At 39.7% G+C, this 12,584-nt stretch overlaps 1 protein-coding gene across 3 annotated transcripts; it reads right to left on the bottom strand.

Annotated features, from left to right (window-relative positions):
* Window positions 1-929: 929 nt before the first annotated feature.
* orc3 (origin recognition complex, subunit 3) lies at window positions 930-12,096 on the bottom strand. Of its 3 annotated transcripts, none has more exons than XM_061844685.1 (22): window positions 12,013-12,096; window positions 11,219-11,263; window positions 10,877-11,072; window positions 10,719-10,776; window positions 10,552-10,649; window positions 10,162-10,300; window positions 9,939-10,043; window positions 8,198-8,382; window positions 7,985-8,112; window positions 7,184-7,343; window positions 6,970-7,083; window positions 5,467-5,600; window positions 4,779-4,842; window positions 4,579-4,695; window positions 4,413-4,492; window positions 3,190-3,320; window positions 2,990-3,078; window positions 2,811-2,908; window positions 2,607-2,748; window positions 1,495-1,611; window positions 1,228-1,307; window positions 930-1,126 (listed from the first exon to the last, which is right to left on the bottom strand). In XM_061844685.1, the coding sequence occupies exons 3-22, from the start codon at window positions 10,901-10,903 to the stop codon at window positions 1,021-1,023; spliced, it is 2,172 nt and encodes a 723-aa protein (XP_061700669.1). In that variant the 5' UTR covers window positions 10,904-11,072; window positions 11,219-11,263; window positions 12,013-12,096; the 3' UTR covers window positions 930-1,020. The 3 variants fall into 3 exon arrangements, with proteins under 3 accessions (XP_061700669.1, XP_061700671.1, XP_061700670.1); XM_061844687.1 differs by having other exon boundaries at window positions 10,877-11,063; window positions 12,013-12,029; XM_061844686.1 differs by lacking the exon at window positions 11,219-11,263 and having other exon boundaries at window positions 12,013-12,092.
* Between the last annotated feature and the right edge of the window lie 488 nt (window positions 12,097-12,584).

Raw genomic sequence — 12,584 nt, 5'->3', positions numbered from 1 at the left:
GCAGTCTATTGACCTTTGAGGGTACACATAACCCCCCCCCCCCAAAAAAAAAAAATGACAACATTAGGTACACTTAAACAATATAATGCGAGTCAGTACAATAGTTGAGAAGGACTTTGTCTGAAAACTTCCGTCCATTAGGTACACCAAGTCAGGTCAGTAGTCAATCACAGCACAAACTGACATCACAATCGCACCTATGGCCAATTTCATCTTGCACATGCATGTTTCTAGCACAGGCGAGGAAGCTCAAGTAGCTGGAGACGAGCGACCCTGGCAGTTTTGCAATCTCAGAACTGAGTCGGATGTGCTAACCACTACTCACCATGCTATTTACAAAAAGTCTCACCAACTCACTTTTGGCACCGTTTAAATCGGCTCTCATTTGATTGTGTCCCTAATATAGTGGAACATACAAAGTCAAAGAAGTTGTATGATGTTGGTTGACTTCCTAAGTGTAGTATGTCCTACAGGAAACAATGCAATGTGAATTAACCAGTTTATGCTATTTCTAACATTCTTAACTCAAATAAGTATAGAGAGCAGAATAAAATCAAAATACGGCAAAACCACTTAAGTCAACATATCTGATTGAAAAGCGATAACAGCGGGGTTAAAAGAACAGTTAGAACGATGTCACCCGGAGACCCCATTTATAGGTATTGCCGGGATAAATAGCGTTGTGATAAATTAAACCAAAAATCCAGATGCTATTATTATTACACTTTGTTTTCGCAATGACTTTTTTTAAGGCATGACTTGAAATTGTACCATATTTGGGTTGGTTCCACGCAGTGATGCTCTGCCTCTTGGTTTGACTCCAGATCCAATAGTGTACACAGTACGGTATTGGATTTAGAAAAAGTGCAGTGTCCCGTCTCATCTAGTATCACCTCATTCAATTAATATTTTAAGAAATTAACACATGATCTAAGGTATCAGACAGCTTTAATTAATGGGAGAAAACTACAAAAAAAAAACATTTCAGAGGGAATTTATATTTTGTTATTGGACTAATGGTCAGCATCCTCCCCAAGTGAGTCGGGCCACATGGTCTGTCTTCTGCTTGGTGGACTTTATGAACCCCAAAAATTCCAGCTCTGACACAGCCCGGATGAACCGAGCACTGGAGCATTGTTAAGGAAGTCACCTTTGTACGTCATACCTTGCAAACCTGATTTATACCCTGAATTTTGAACATATAAACAACATGCTGGGAAAGGATACTGTTTGACATCATCCACTTTGCCAAAGTTGTCCGAATTTGGATCATTGCCCTCCGCTGCAGACACCACAGTAGAGAAGGCCTAAAAACATAAACACCATCACGCTGCAAATCCAAACCTTTGCATCAAAAGCATTGATTCACAAAACAACCAACATGGAGAAGGAAAAACAAAACATTAAGAACCATAAACCTATTCCAATTGTTTATATACAATGTTAATCAGGGCAAAGTTATTGTTAATGAGGCATTAAGGCGAATCAACTCACTTGCATCCAGTCGTAGAGATTGATGAGGCGGCCACACTCCGAGTGCAGCTTGTAAACGATGCAGATGTCAGGCGCCGCGTTGGAAACACTCCCGTCATCTGTTTTTAGGCTTTCATTCTGAAACAAGAAATCATTATTTTAAAAAGACATTCACAATGCACTTAAAATGATCCTCCCAAAAGTGGTTCAATTTGGAGTTCAACCAAAATGTCGGGGAAAAAAAATAATTACTTGGAAGTCAAACAACACTGCCGTTTAAACCATAATCATGAGTGAAGTCACGTTGCCAAACCTCAGGAGATTTATCTGATTTTTATTTATGGTGAGTGAAGGTTGCGGTAAAGTTTGATAAGTATAGAAATTGAGTGTCATCATAGCTCCTCCTTGTAATAGTTGATTTCCAATTAAACATCTCTAAACTTAAGTAGTTCTCAACGCTCTCTTTTGTCCAAACATTTTTTTGAATTAAAAAAAACATTTTTAAATGATTCTGTTGTAAAACAAAAAAAAACCATTGCAAATGTGTTTCTATAATGTGAAATAATCATTTCATAATAAGTACAATAGAATAACTTACTTATATAATTAATTTATATATTTACAACTTAATTGCAAGTACATAGTTTGGGTTTAAAATAGATTTTTTGTGACAAGTCCTAGAATCTTTCTGAGCCACCTCATATATTATGTACAGAATATCTTTTTTTAGCAATTTTTGGTTGCCCTTTTTTCCAATGAAGCTGTTTTAACATATGCTGACTTTTCATGCGATGGCCAGTCCTGCTTCTCAACAAGAGTCAGCTGGTGTAGTCTTGAGCACACCCGCGACGTGAACAAGGACAAATGGGATAGAAAACAGATCTTTAACATCACTGTCTAATGAAAAACACTACCTTTAAAGCATCAACTACATTAAAACAAAAAGAGGAGGGGAAAAAAAAACCTTGAAACTTCAACAGTATGTTTCTCTGTGTTTTAGAGAGAAGAAAAGCTTGAAAATATTTTGAGATAGACATAGTCCTTCATCAACATGTCATCTCCCAGTCCCACCATGTGTGTGCAACTGTACAAAAAGTATGACTTGAAAGTGTTTACATATAATGTTGACATACCCGAAGATAATAGTAGGGGCTGCTGAGTGCGGCCTGAATGGAGGTGCGGGGTGTGGCGTTAAGGTAGCGTCTCACAGACGACGAAGAGCTGTAGTAGCACACTTCATTCAGCGTCTGGGACTCTGGAGGAGACAGGTGACTCCTACAAAGCAAGTAAGTGTTCATAAACAGGAGACAGACGACCAGAAGATCCATTTGTCTCACTTTACGAGGTTGTCGATAAATGTGACCGCTTCACTTCGCAGATTCTCAAAGGGACTGCATTTCTTCCTTCTTCTAGACTCGTTCATCTCCAGAAGAGCCTGTTGACAACACGTGAAATGGGCGACAGCTATCACCACAAAGATTTGTAAGTAACCTCCCACAGTGGAGAGCGATAGTACCTTCTGCAGCTGGTACAGGTCAGTTTTCTTAAGGTTCTTCATAGGTGAAATCGGGATCTCATCGTCACATGTCATCACCTCACTGGCCCCTGCATGCAAAACACCAGCAAGCGATGCTTAATTCTTTTGTCGTAACAATCCTCAGGAAACGAGGCCATTTAAGTAAAGCCGACACTCAGCAGATGCTCCTCAGCACTCACCGTCCAACTGCTTAAATTTGCTGAGCATGTCTTCCAACTGGACTAGGGCGCTCTTCATCTTTGAGTTGGGGGGCTGCAGAATCTCCACGCATCTTTGGAGCAAAGCGATCAGTTCGTCTTTGGCCAACATCCTGGAGGAGGAACAACGGGAGGATCATAACAGTTCCAAGTTTTCAAAAAATTAAAAATCAGCAGCAGCACATTGAAACAGTGGTCAACATCTGCCTCACAGTTCTGAGGACCAGGGTTGAAATAGCAACCCGCCTGTGTGGAGTTAGCATTTTCTCCCTGACGTCCCTCCTAGCGAATGGGATGCTGGGAAGATGCGACGACGATAGCAAATTGGAGAGCAGCTCTATCGCACCAAAGAAACCAAGATCAGGGTGTTTAGATTTGGTGGAATTTCTGGGCTGCAAATACAGCACCTATTTTTGCCTTTCATATCCTTAATTTATCCTTCGTAACATGAGACAATATTTTTCCAAAAAGGTGTTTCATAACCTGAATTTTTAATTACTAGAGACATTCGTAAGTAGAGATACTACTTTAAAGTAGTTTTCTAGAAGCTGTGGGAATTTTGACCCGATATTTTCTGGTAACTATTTTTTTTTTTTTTTTAACATGTTGCTACATTTCTTCTCCCCCCCCCCCTCCCCTTGTAAAGTTTACTTTTTTTCTGGCAACATTACAATAGGGAAGCATGGTGGATCAGCTAATAAAGTGTTGGCCTCTCAGTTCTGAGGTCCCGGGTTCAATCCCGGACCCGCCTGTGTGGAAGTTTGCATGTTCTCCCTGTGCCTGCGTGGGTTTCCTCGGGGCACTCTGCTTTCCTCCCACATCCCAAAAACACGCAACATTAATTGGACACTCTAAATTGCCCCTAGGTGTGATTGTGAGTGTGACTGTTGTCTGTCTCCATGTGCCCTGCAATTGGCTGGCAACCAGTTCAGGGTGTACCCCGCCTCCTGCCCATTCACAGCTGGGATAGGCTCCAAGACTCCCCACAACCCTCGTGAGGATAAGCGGCAAAGAAAATAGATGGATGGATGGCATTACAATAGTGCTAACTGCAACCATGCAGGAAATTTCAAAGAGATGAGCGTATGTCCAGGTTCACCAAGTCTTACGGCCAGTGAGTGTATATTCTCATTTGCATTACAGCCAGTGCTTACGCTTGAGCCATTTAAATACCAAGACAAGAAAAATTAATTATCTCTGCTTACTTAAGAAGCTTCATGGCTGACTGATAATCCTCCGTCTCCCAAACATTCTTCTCCAGGCAAATTAAATGGAGCTCCCGGATCTGTGGGTAATCCAGTGTTACACCACAGCAACAATGACAGATTAGGGAAAAAAAGGAGGCTTTGTTGAGATAAACTCAATTCTTGCCTGTTTTCCAAGGGGATAGCGAGGCAGCGAGGAGGTCAAAGCATGAAGACACCTCAGGGTGGGATAATACTTCTTGTGGTATTCATGCAGTTCCTTTATCAGCTTTTGGCAAACCTCCTAATACAGTTGAAAGTCTCACTCATGGGTTCAAGTCAGCACAGGTAAGTGTTTTATAAAAAAAAAAGAAGAGAACATTGTACCTTTAAGTGAGCATCCTCTTTTAACAGTCCAACCTGCTCTTGGGATTCTTGCTTGTCAAGATACCTTTGAGAAAGCATGCAGATGCTGAGCCTACATTCTCACATAGTCCATTTGACGCTATCTTAAACATGAATCACACAGAGAATTGAGTCACACCTTATACTGTAAAACAGATGTTGGTACAAATAAGAATTTAAGTGTATGACAAATTAGCGACAATCAAGCGCTACTTTTTGGAGGTTTTGGTTCAGAATGCTGCTCAGTAATATTCAATTAGAGAAAAACGTGACAGAAGAATGCACACATTAAATTTCATAGAAAATAAAGGAGGCACACATTTTCTGATATTAAGACTCCATAGGTTTTATCTCGAGTCTTTGAATTTTTTTGATGTTTCAAAGGAATCAACTATTTTGACAGCTACTTCCGGCTGTGCAAAGTTAGGATGTTCAAAACCTTTTGAAACCAGCATTACGATTTTGCCATATATTAGTAGACTTTACCTGATCAGGATTTTTGGGATCAATCACCAAACAAAAAAAAAAAAAATAATTAACAGGCCACAAACCCGGTCAAGAGATGGTCTGTTTAAATAACCTGTTGATTTACTGTATGTATGTGTGTGTACTTTCCAAGTACTTTTGTCCACATGGAGTTCGTTTATATTTTGACCAGCGACTACCATACCTGCTGAACGAAGGCAGCTGCCTGATCCTCTCCAGGCTCTCGTGGTTGAGATGCGCAACATTACGCAGTGCTTCCTGCTTGCTGCAGCACAGGATGCTGAGAGGTTGTGAGTGGAAGTGCTCCAGGAGGGCCATCTTGAACAGAAAAAGTCTACTGCATGAGCTTCTTTTATGCAGTGATCCCCCCAAAACATTCCATTTTGCACAGACCCGGTGAAAGCAGCATATTGTCATAGCAAGAGTATGTGCGCTTCAAATCAGCAAAACACAATCATATTTCTCACGTATTATGACTTATGAATAATAACTAATTATTATTATACATAGGTACAGGGGAAAATAAGTCTCATTTGACAAATGTATGCTTCTATCTAGATGTTGCAAAAAAAGTGGGATACTTTCATTACAATATGCCACTGCCACCCAGAGCTTATGAGAAAGGTGTAGACTTTCATTGTAATATACCAACAACACCTGGAGGTAATGGAAAAAAATGTAGCCTAAACCTTTATTGAAATTTTCATTCTAATATGACAGGGACACATATGATTGCATAATATGTGCAATTGTGCTCATAAGATTATACCCTAGCAGAATTTGTGAAATATTGTATTTTTAAATATAACTGATGACTGAACAACAAGCATTATTTTCTTGATTGGTGGATGGCGGTGCGCACGGATGGAGCGGCTTATGTCTCTCCCAATCAATGCTTTTATCTGTATTTTGTTTTTTGCTCACATATACCTTGTCACTACACTGCAACAGCCGGCAAGAACTTCTGGACCTCAGGTACTGACATAAAATAACAGTTTCAAGCGACTTTCAGAACAAATATAACATTCCAGACGAGCAAGAGTCAAACTCATAGCCACTGGGGGTGGGGGCTCTTTCAGCCACATCGTTAAATACACCGCAGGGTTCACAGTTCCTGAAAAAAGTAGCGGCTTGTCAGCCGGAAAAAAAGGTAAGAGCAAATGAAAAAGCATTATGTGTTCAAATAAAGTGCTTAACTTCAGAATAATTCTTTTGTGTGTGTGTGAGGGGGGGGTGAACAAAATGCAGAAAATACTTCCATGTTTTGATCATATGGGGAGAAGTAAAATCATGCTTTGTAAAAATGGATCACACATAGGTAGAAGGGTTTTCTATAATTTGTGAGTCAACTTTGGAGTACGTATTACAATATACATGGGCCCGCATTATACATGACAAATTCCGGTAGATGTGTGATAACATCTGTGCTAGCATCTGGTGTGAAGTATGAAAGACTTGTTGGACACCTGCAACTGCTTTCAATGGATGTGTCTTAAATTTGAACATTTTTGGCAGACATTTCTGGCATTTCCTTAAACACAGCTGTCATCCCACCTCTTATAATACCTCAGAAGGTGAAAAAAAATGCAGGTTTGGTTCTTTTTATGTAGAACAGATAAGCAGAAGAGAAAGGGGCTATACACAATAGAACCCAGGATGAGACACGCAAAGCTGTCAGAAGCTATACCTGCACACCCTTGATGAAGTTTCGCACAGAGAAGTCGTGATAGAGGAAGAGGCTAATCAGCACCTGCATCACTCTGCCAGTCATCTTAAAAGGGAACTTTGATGTCAGGATCAACTATAAAATTAAATTGAGCAAAACAAATACTATAATTTAGTTAAAACAACAAAAAAATGTAAGTTTTGAGGTCTTCTGTGCTAAGTGAGCAAATGTGCACCTTATCCATGACAGTGGAAAGGTGCTGAGTGCACGACAGAGACTGGAAGAGCTCGATGCACAACAGTGACGACACTGAGTGGGGCAGCATGTGCTGGATGGTGCTCGGCGACGTGGCAATGCCGAATATGAACATGAGGGGAAGACACTCGATGTATCGACTGCAACACAGACAGGGTAGTCACCTTCACACACCTTAGTTATATTTTCACCAATTTTCCACTTATTACCCACACTACTACATTATTAATTACAGCAATATGTATGCTGTGAGTCACAGGTTGTTGACAATATCACGATAGTAAGACCTCTGTGTTACCTTTCCTTACTTGTCTGTCAGGTGTCTTCAAATAATAAGTCAGTTTACATTTTTGTTATTGCATACATTTACATTAGTATTGTATTTTTTTCTTTTATCATGCCGTGGCTAATGTATTCTGAAGAATGTTGCAAAATATCACTCAAAGCATCACCAGACAGATTTGGACTATGCAGCGTACTAATTAATTCAACTTCCATGTGAAAATCTGTTTTTAATGAACAACTTTAAAGTCAACCAGCAGAACACATTGTGTTTGACTATGATTGTCCTACTATACTGTATTCTAAAATAATATACGTTTTATATATATTTTAAAATCAGTTCACAAAGTAGGGACGTAAGTTATTAAAACATCTTTTGAACAGGTTGTAAAGCAAAAACGTTGAACCAAAATCGTAGCACTTTAAAACTTTGACATCATATATCCATTTTCATTCATTCAAGCCACCAGGGGAACCTTCCAAGAGAGTTCATTGTTACCTGCAGATGAGAATGAATTTCTGAAGAACTTTTTGGTTGAAGGCTTCAAAATCTTTGAAAATAATGACAACCGGGGGACGATGGTCTTTACTTGGAGAACTGCGCTTTTTCCCAGGAGTGCTGGATTTCTAAAAAGCAATGGCAGATGAATAATAGATGAGGAGAAAAAAACATGGCAAAAGAGAATAATTGGACATAAAGTGAGCTCTCAACCTTTGTTTGTGTGTTGTACCATTTGGAGAGCACACTCAGGGAGCAGTGCACGCTTTTGTGTAGCGGAGTCATGCCCTGCTTTATTGCAACCTCTTCCTGCTCTTCTTCTTCCTCATCATCAGCAGCAGTAGCAACCACCGTGTGCATCAATCGCTCCAATACCCTCTTCATCAAGTGCTTCAAAGCTTAAAAAAAATAAATACATTTCCTTAGACACAGGTGTCCAAACCTAAAAATTCCAAGTCTAACCAACTTTTTAGAGAAAAATATGGCTGTATGGCTACACAATACTGCAGACTCAGAAACAACATGCATCAACTCTGACTATACATCATTTATACATCGTGGCAGACTGGAGTGAAAAGTTTAGCTGATATCCTGGAACTAGTCACAGGTTGGCTGGCTAGCTGTATTCTATAAGTTTCTAAACAAATGTACATTGTTTTATTTCAAATATTATAGTGGTCAACCTTTTACTATCCTTGTGTGAGTTGAGAATCTCACAATATACATTGTCATTTGTATTTTTCTAAACGTAAGACTGTGTGGTTAACTTAAAGGGCCACTGTCATGAAATGCAAGATTTTTAATATGTTATTAATGAAAAAAATGGCAGCCGACATGGACCCATGCGTTTTTTCACCACAAAACATGATTTTGACATATACAGCTTTTTGTAACTCCTGCCATGAAAATTCTCTCGAGGGATTTGTTTTCAAGAACCAGGAAGTGACGTATATGGCAGGACCGCCCTCAAGAAGACTCATTTGTTTCTATTAATTTTACCTCCGAGAAGGTAGCTCATTGTTCCTTCGTGTTAGTCAAAGTGCCGACTCGTTGCATTGCTGGACATTGCTTGAACACTCAGGAGGATGGATTTACCCTTCATAAGTTTGCAAGGGACCCACTTTGTTGTGAAAAATAGATTGCATGAGAGCTTCATGGGTTCCAAATGACAGGAAGGTGTGTATACAATAGTTGGGGGTGCGTAACCCATAAATCAGGGTTGCTAAAGGCCGTGGCTTTGTTGACAAGGACGAGCCTGCCGCCGGCCTTGTTGGCTGGGGTGATTCCTGTCCGTTGCGGAAGTGGGCGTTTATCACCGCTGCAGAGGTGGATAGGGCGGGGAGGTGGTTTGGCCGTGAACCAAATGTCATCTAAATATGGCTCGAAACAAGAGGATAATATTGCCCCGGACATTTCACTCGGTTGTGAGATGTTTTCTTCGAAAAGAGCTTCCGTGTCTGGAGGGGCGTGTCCTACAGTAGGTGCAACAGCGTGTTTTCAATGGAGACTTTCCGAGGTGATCTCACGGATAGTAAATGCAGGCAATATGGCGACCACTTGGATGTTGAATGAGACTTCTGCAACTTTGCGCACGGATGACGCGCTCTCCGCTCATATTTATTTTTTCGTGTAGGCATTGAAGTGAATAATTTTAGATGTATTTTTCATTTCAATATCTATTTTAAAATATAAATAGGGATGACACCAGACCTTTAAGTATACACTATTATGGCAGTTATGAAACATAATATATGAATGAAAACATTGCCAGAAAAGTTAACTAATAATCGTGAAAGTTTGAACCCTGGAAATTTATCTCCAATGATAAAATTTGTTTCCAAAGACAAAAAAAAAAAAATCAAGTATCTTTTCAAAACTGTCACTATGTTTTTGACTTGAGTTCCATTGTAACTAGTTGTTTTAACTTTGTTCACAATGTGGAGTATTAACTTACCTGCACACTCTTTGGCTTGGACACAGGCCACGTGAGGTGTGACTGACTGCTGAAGCAGCTCAGACAGACTCTGGAAGGTCATATCGTGGTCAGGCATGTTCACCCCTAGTGAGAACAAGAGATGACAAAATATATATTTTGAAAGCGTACGATATTTACCTCAGATTCATTTTAGCTCTCGGTACGAAGACAGAAAGCTATAAACTCATCATTATCATCATACCAAGCATTAGCGCCGCTGTAGGAATCTCGCTGGCCCTCATCTGGGAAGCCCAGTGGTCGTCTTGGCGAGTGGAGGAGCACTTTCTGGTGAAGTCCAGCAAGCTGTCCAGGATTTGCCTGTTGAGCTCATCCTGCAAAAGCTGACAATGAAGACAGTACAATATTATACTTTTCCTACAATAATTGTTTAACTGTCCCCTGCCTTCGTGAACACATCAGGTTGTACCCCGCCTCTTGATTAGTAGTCTACAGCACAGTCTAAAATTTGGGGATGGGGGGGGGGGTCTTATCACTCACACAAAAACACATGCATTTAAAGGACTAAAGTCATGTCTAGACAACCCCTTGTAAATGTGTCAACCCCATCACAGAATATCACTGTATTAGATACCTCTGTATCCGTTTTAATCTTGTTCCATAGTTCATGAAAGAGTCTGAACCGTATGTCACTGGTCTCAGCATCTTCACAACCACGAGTGAAATAGTCGTCTGTAGGAAAAGCGTAGATTAAAAGTTTTAAAAACAGCTTCTTATCTTGTGGTGGAAGTAATGCTTTACCTAAACTGGGGGATGTTTTCTTCTTCTTCTTGGATTTTGGCTTGAAAACAAAACAACCCTGGAATGTGGAGTTAAGCGTCAGAAAGTGCGCAGACCCCCCTCCTCCCAGATATAAATCACATCATCTAATAATAAATAAGGGAAACATGAAGCCTTACCGTTGACACTGACGAGGTGGTGGACATTTCAGTATTGTTTTTGAACAATGCGTCCCGTCACACCGTAAAGTGACGCCACACCATTCACCGGTTCCTTCTTAGACTGCTTCCGGCAGTGACGAGCCTGCTACTTCCCGCCATAATGACGTTGCCGGAAAAGGGTTGCGTTCACAACTTCTAATCCTGCCTGCAACATCTCATAGAGCGTGTTCATCAAAAAAAAAAAAAAAAAGGGAAATTAATTAAAACGGCAAGCCGCATAAACGTTTTTCAGTTTTCATCAACTCCCGCGTTAATGACTACTTAAAATATCTGTGGTTTTGAACACTCATCCGCAGTTACCTTGTTGGCAGAAGAAAAGTCTTTCAACGTGTCCTAGTCGCTGATCTTGGGGGAAAAAAAAAAAAAAAAAAAGACTGGATAGTGCATACACGTGGAGTGCTATGTCGATTGATTGAAGCCAGGTGGCCGCCTTCTTGGTACTCCCAAACCGTGTGAAGGACACGGTTTACAGATTGGATTATGGTGGGGGGGGTTTCTCAGTTTGGCATGTAGAATTAAAACTGGTCGTGTCAACTGAACATTTTTTTTAAATTCTGGTAACATGAAGGATTTTGAATTCGACTTGGTAAGAGTAACTTTTCCCAAAATACGCTGTGAAGCATTATCATAACATAGCAAAAGACTAAGCATTTTTTTGGTCATAAAAACATTCAATTTTAAGTCAATCAGTATAATAATATAATTTTGGAAATAAGGACTCGTACTGGGGAAATACATGCTAAATGCATTGTTCATTTGTTGTCTCTGAGACGTCCTATTTTCGACAAACTTTAAACTTATTCCCTCGCATTTGAAAATAAAATTCAATTTGCAGAGTTCTGTATTATGAAATTAATCACAAATTTCACAGAAAATGTGTTTTCTTCCTTATCCACTCATGAAGTTTGGGAAAATATTTACATCGCTTTTTGCAAAATAAAACGTCGGCCTATAAAAGTGAAGCAGATAGTAAACAGGTAACATCCACAACCGTAAACAAAACTTTCTTCAAGTGAATTAAGATTGTCATAAAATAAAATAAAAACCTTTACAAACAAAGTTTAACAGTGTCAAAGTAAATCTTTCTAACTCACCAGCCACAAAACAGGCGATTAATTGCACAGGTCGGCATGGTTGTTGTGGGAGTATCAAGATGGCGGGTAGCGACTTCAGTTTTGGTGGCCAATGAGCCATCCAACTTTTTTTTTTTTTTTTAAACATCAGTGGTGTTCCCAGTACAGAACCTGTCCGCTATCAGCGTCAGCCAGGATTTATATTTGAGTTTAATAAAAGTCTACACATAGATATGATTGTCTAGTTTAATAGTACCCTTTGTTTTCCCCATTAAAATTGGGAAATCATATTTACTAAATTACATTCCAGAAGAGAATTATTTCAGTGGTTGAATGTTACGTTTCATTCATTAAATATGAATTAAATGTTGATCTTCTTTCCTGATCAAAATAGTAACACCTCTCAGAGCGCACTCTGAACAGGAACATTTCTCTCAAAGTGCCTCATGATTTTGTATAATTGGAGACAACTGGGGTGGTGGTGACGCTCGAAAGAAATATATAAATTGTAATTCATGGAATTTAAGAACTATAAACCATAACCTAAGGTGTGGCGCATTGTTGTATGCATACTGCATTGATTATATATCTAT

This window comes from Syngnathoides biaculeatus, chromosome 15 (assembly GCF_019802595.1).
Source record: "Syngnathoides biaculeatus isolate LvHL_M chromosome 15, ASM1980259v1, whole genome shotgun sequence".
NCBI lineage: Eukaryota > Metazoa > Chordata > Actinopteri > Syngnathiformes > Syngnathidae > Syngnathoides > Syngnathoides biaculeatus.
The sequence above is the reverse complement of the archived record's forward strand: the minus strand, read 5'-3'. Positions and strand labels throughout refer to the sequence as shown.

Coding starts and splice junctions, on each gene's coding strand:
- orc3 (XM_061844685.1), bottom strand. CDS start 10,903: ATGTCCACCACCTCGTCAGTGTCAACG. Junction 3,079..3,189: donor CAAATTTAAGCAGTTGGACG/GTGAGTGCTGAG, acceptor TTTTGCATGCAG/GGGCCAGTGAGGTGATGACA. Junction 1,612..2,606: donor GCCCCTACTATTATCTTCGG/GTATGTCAACAT, acceptor TTCTTGTTTCAG/AATGAAAGCCTAAAAACAGA.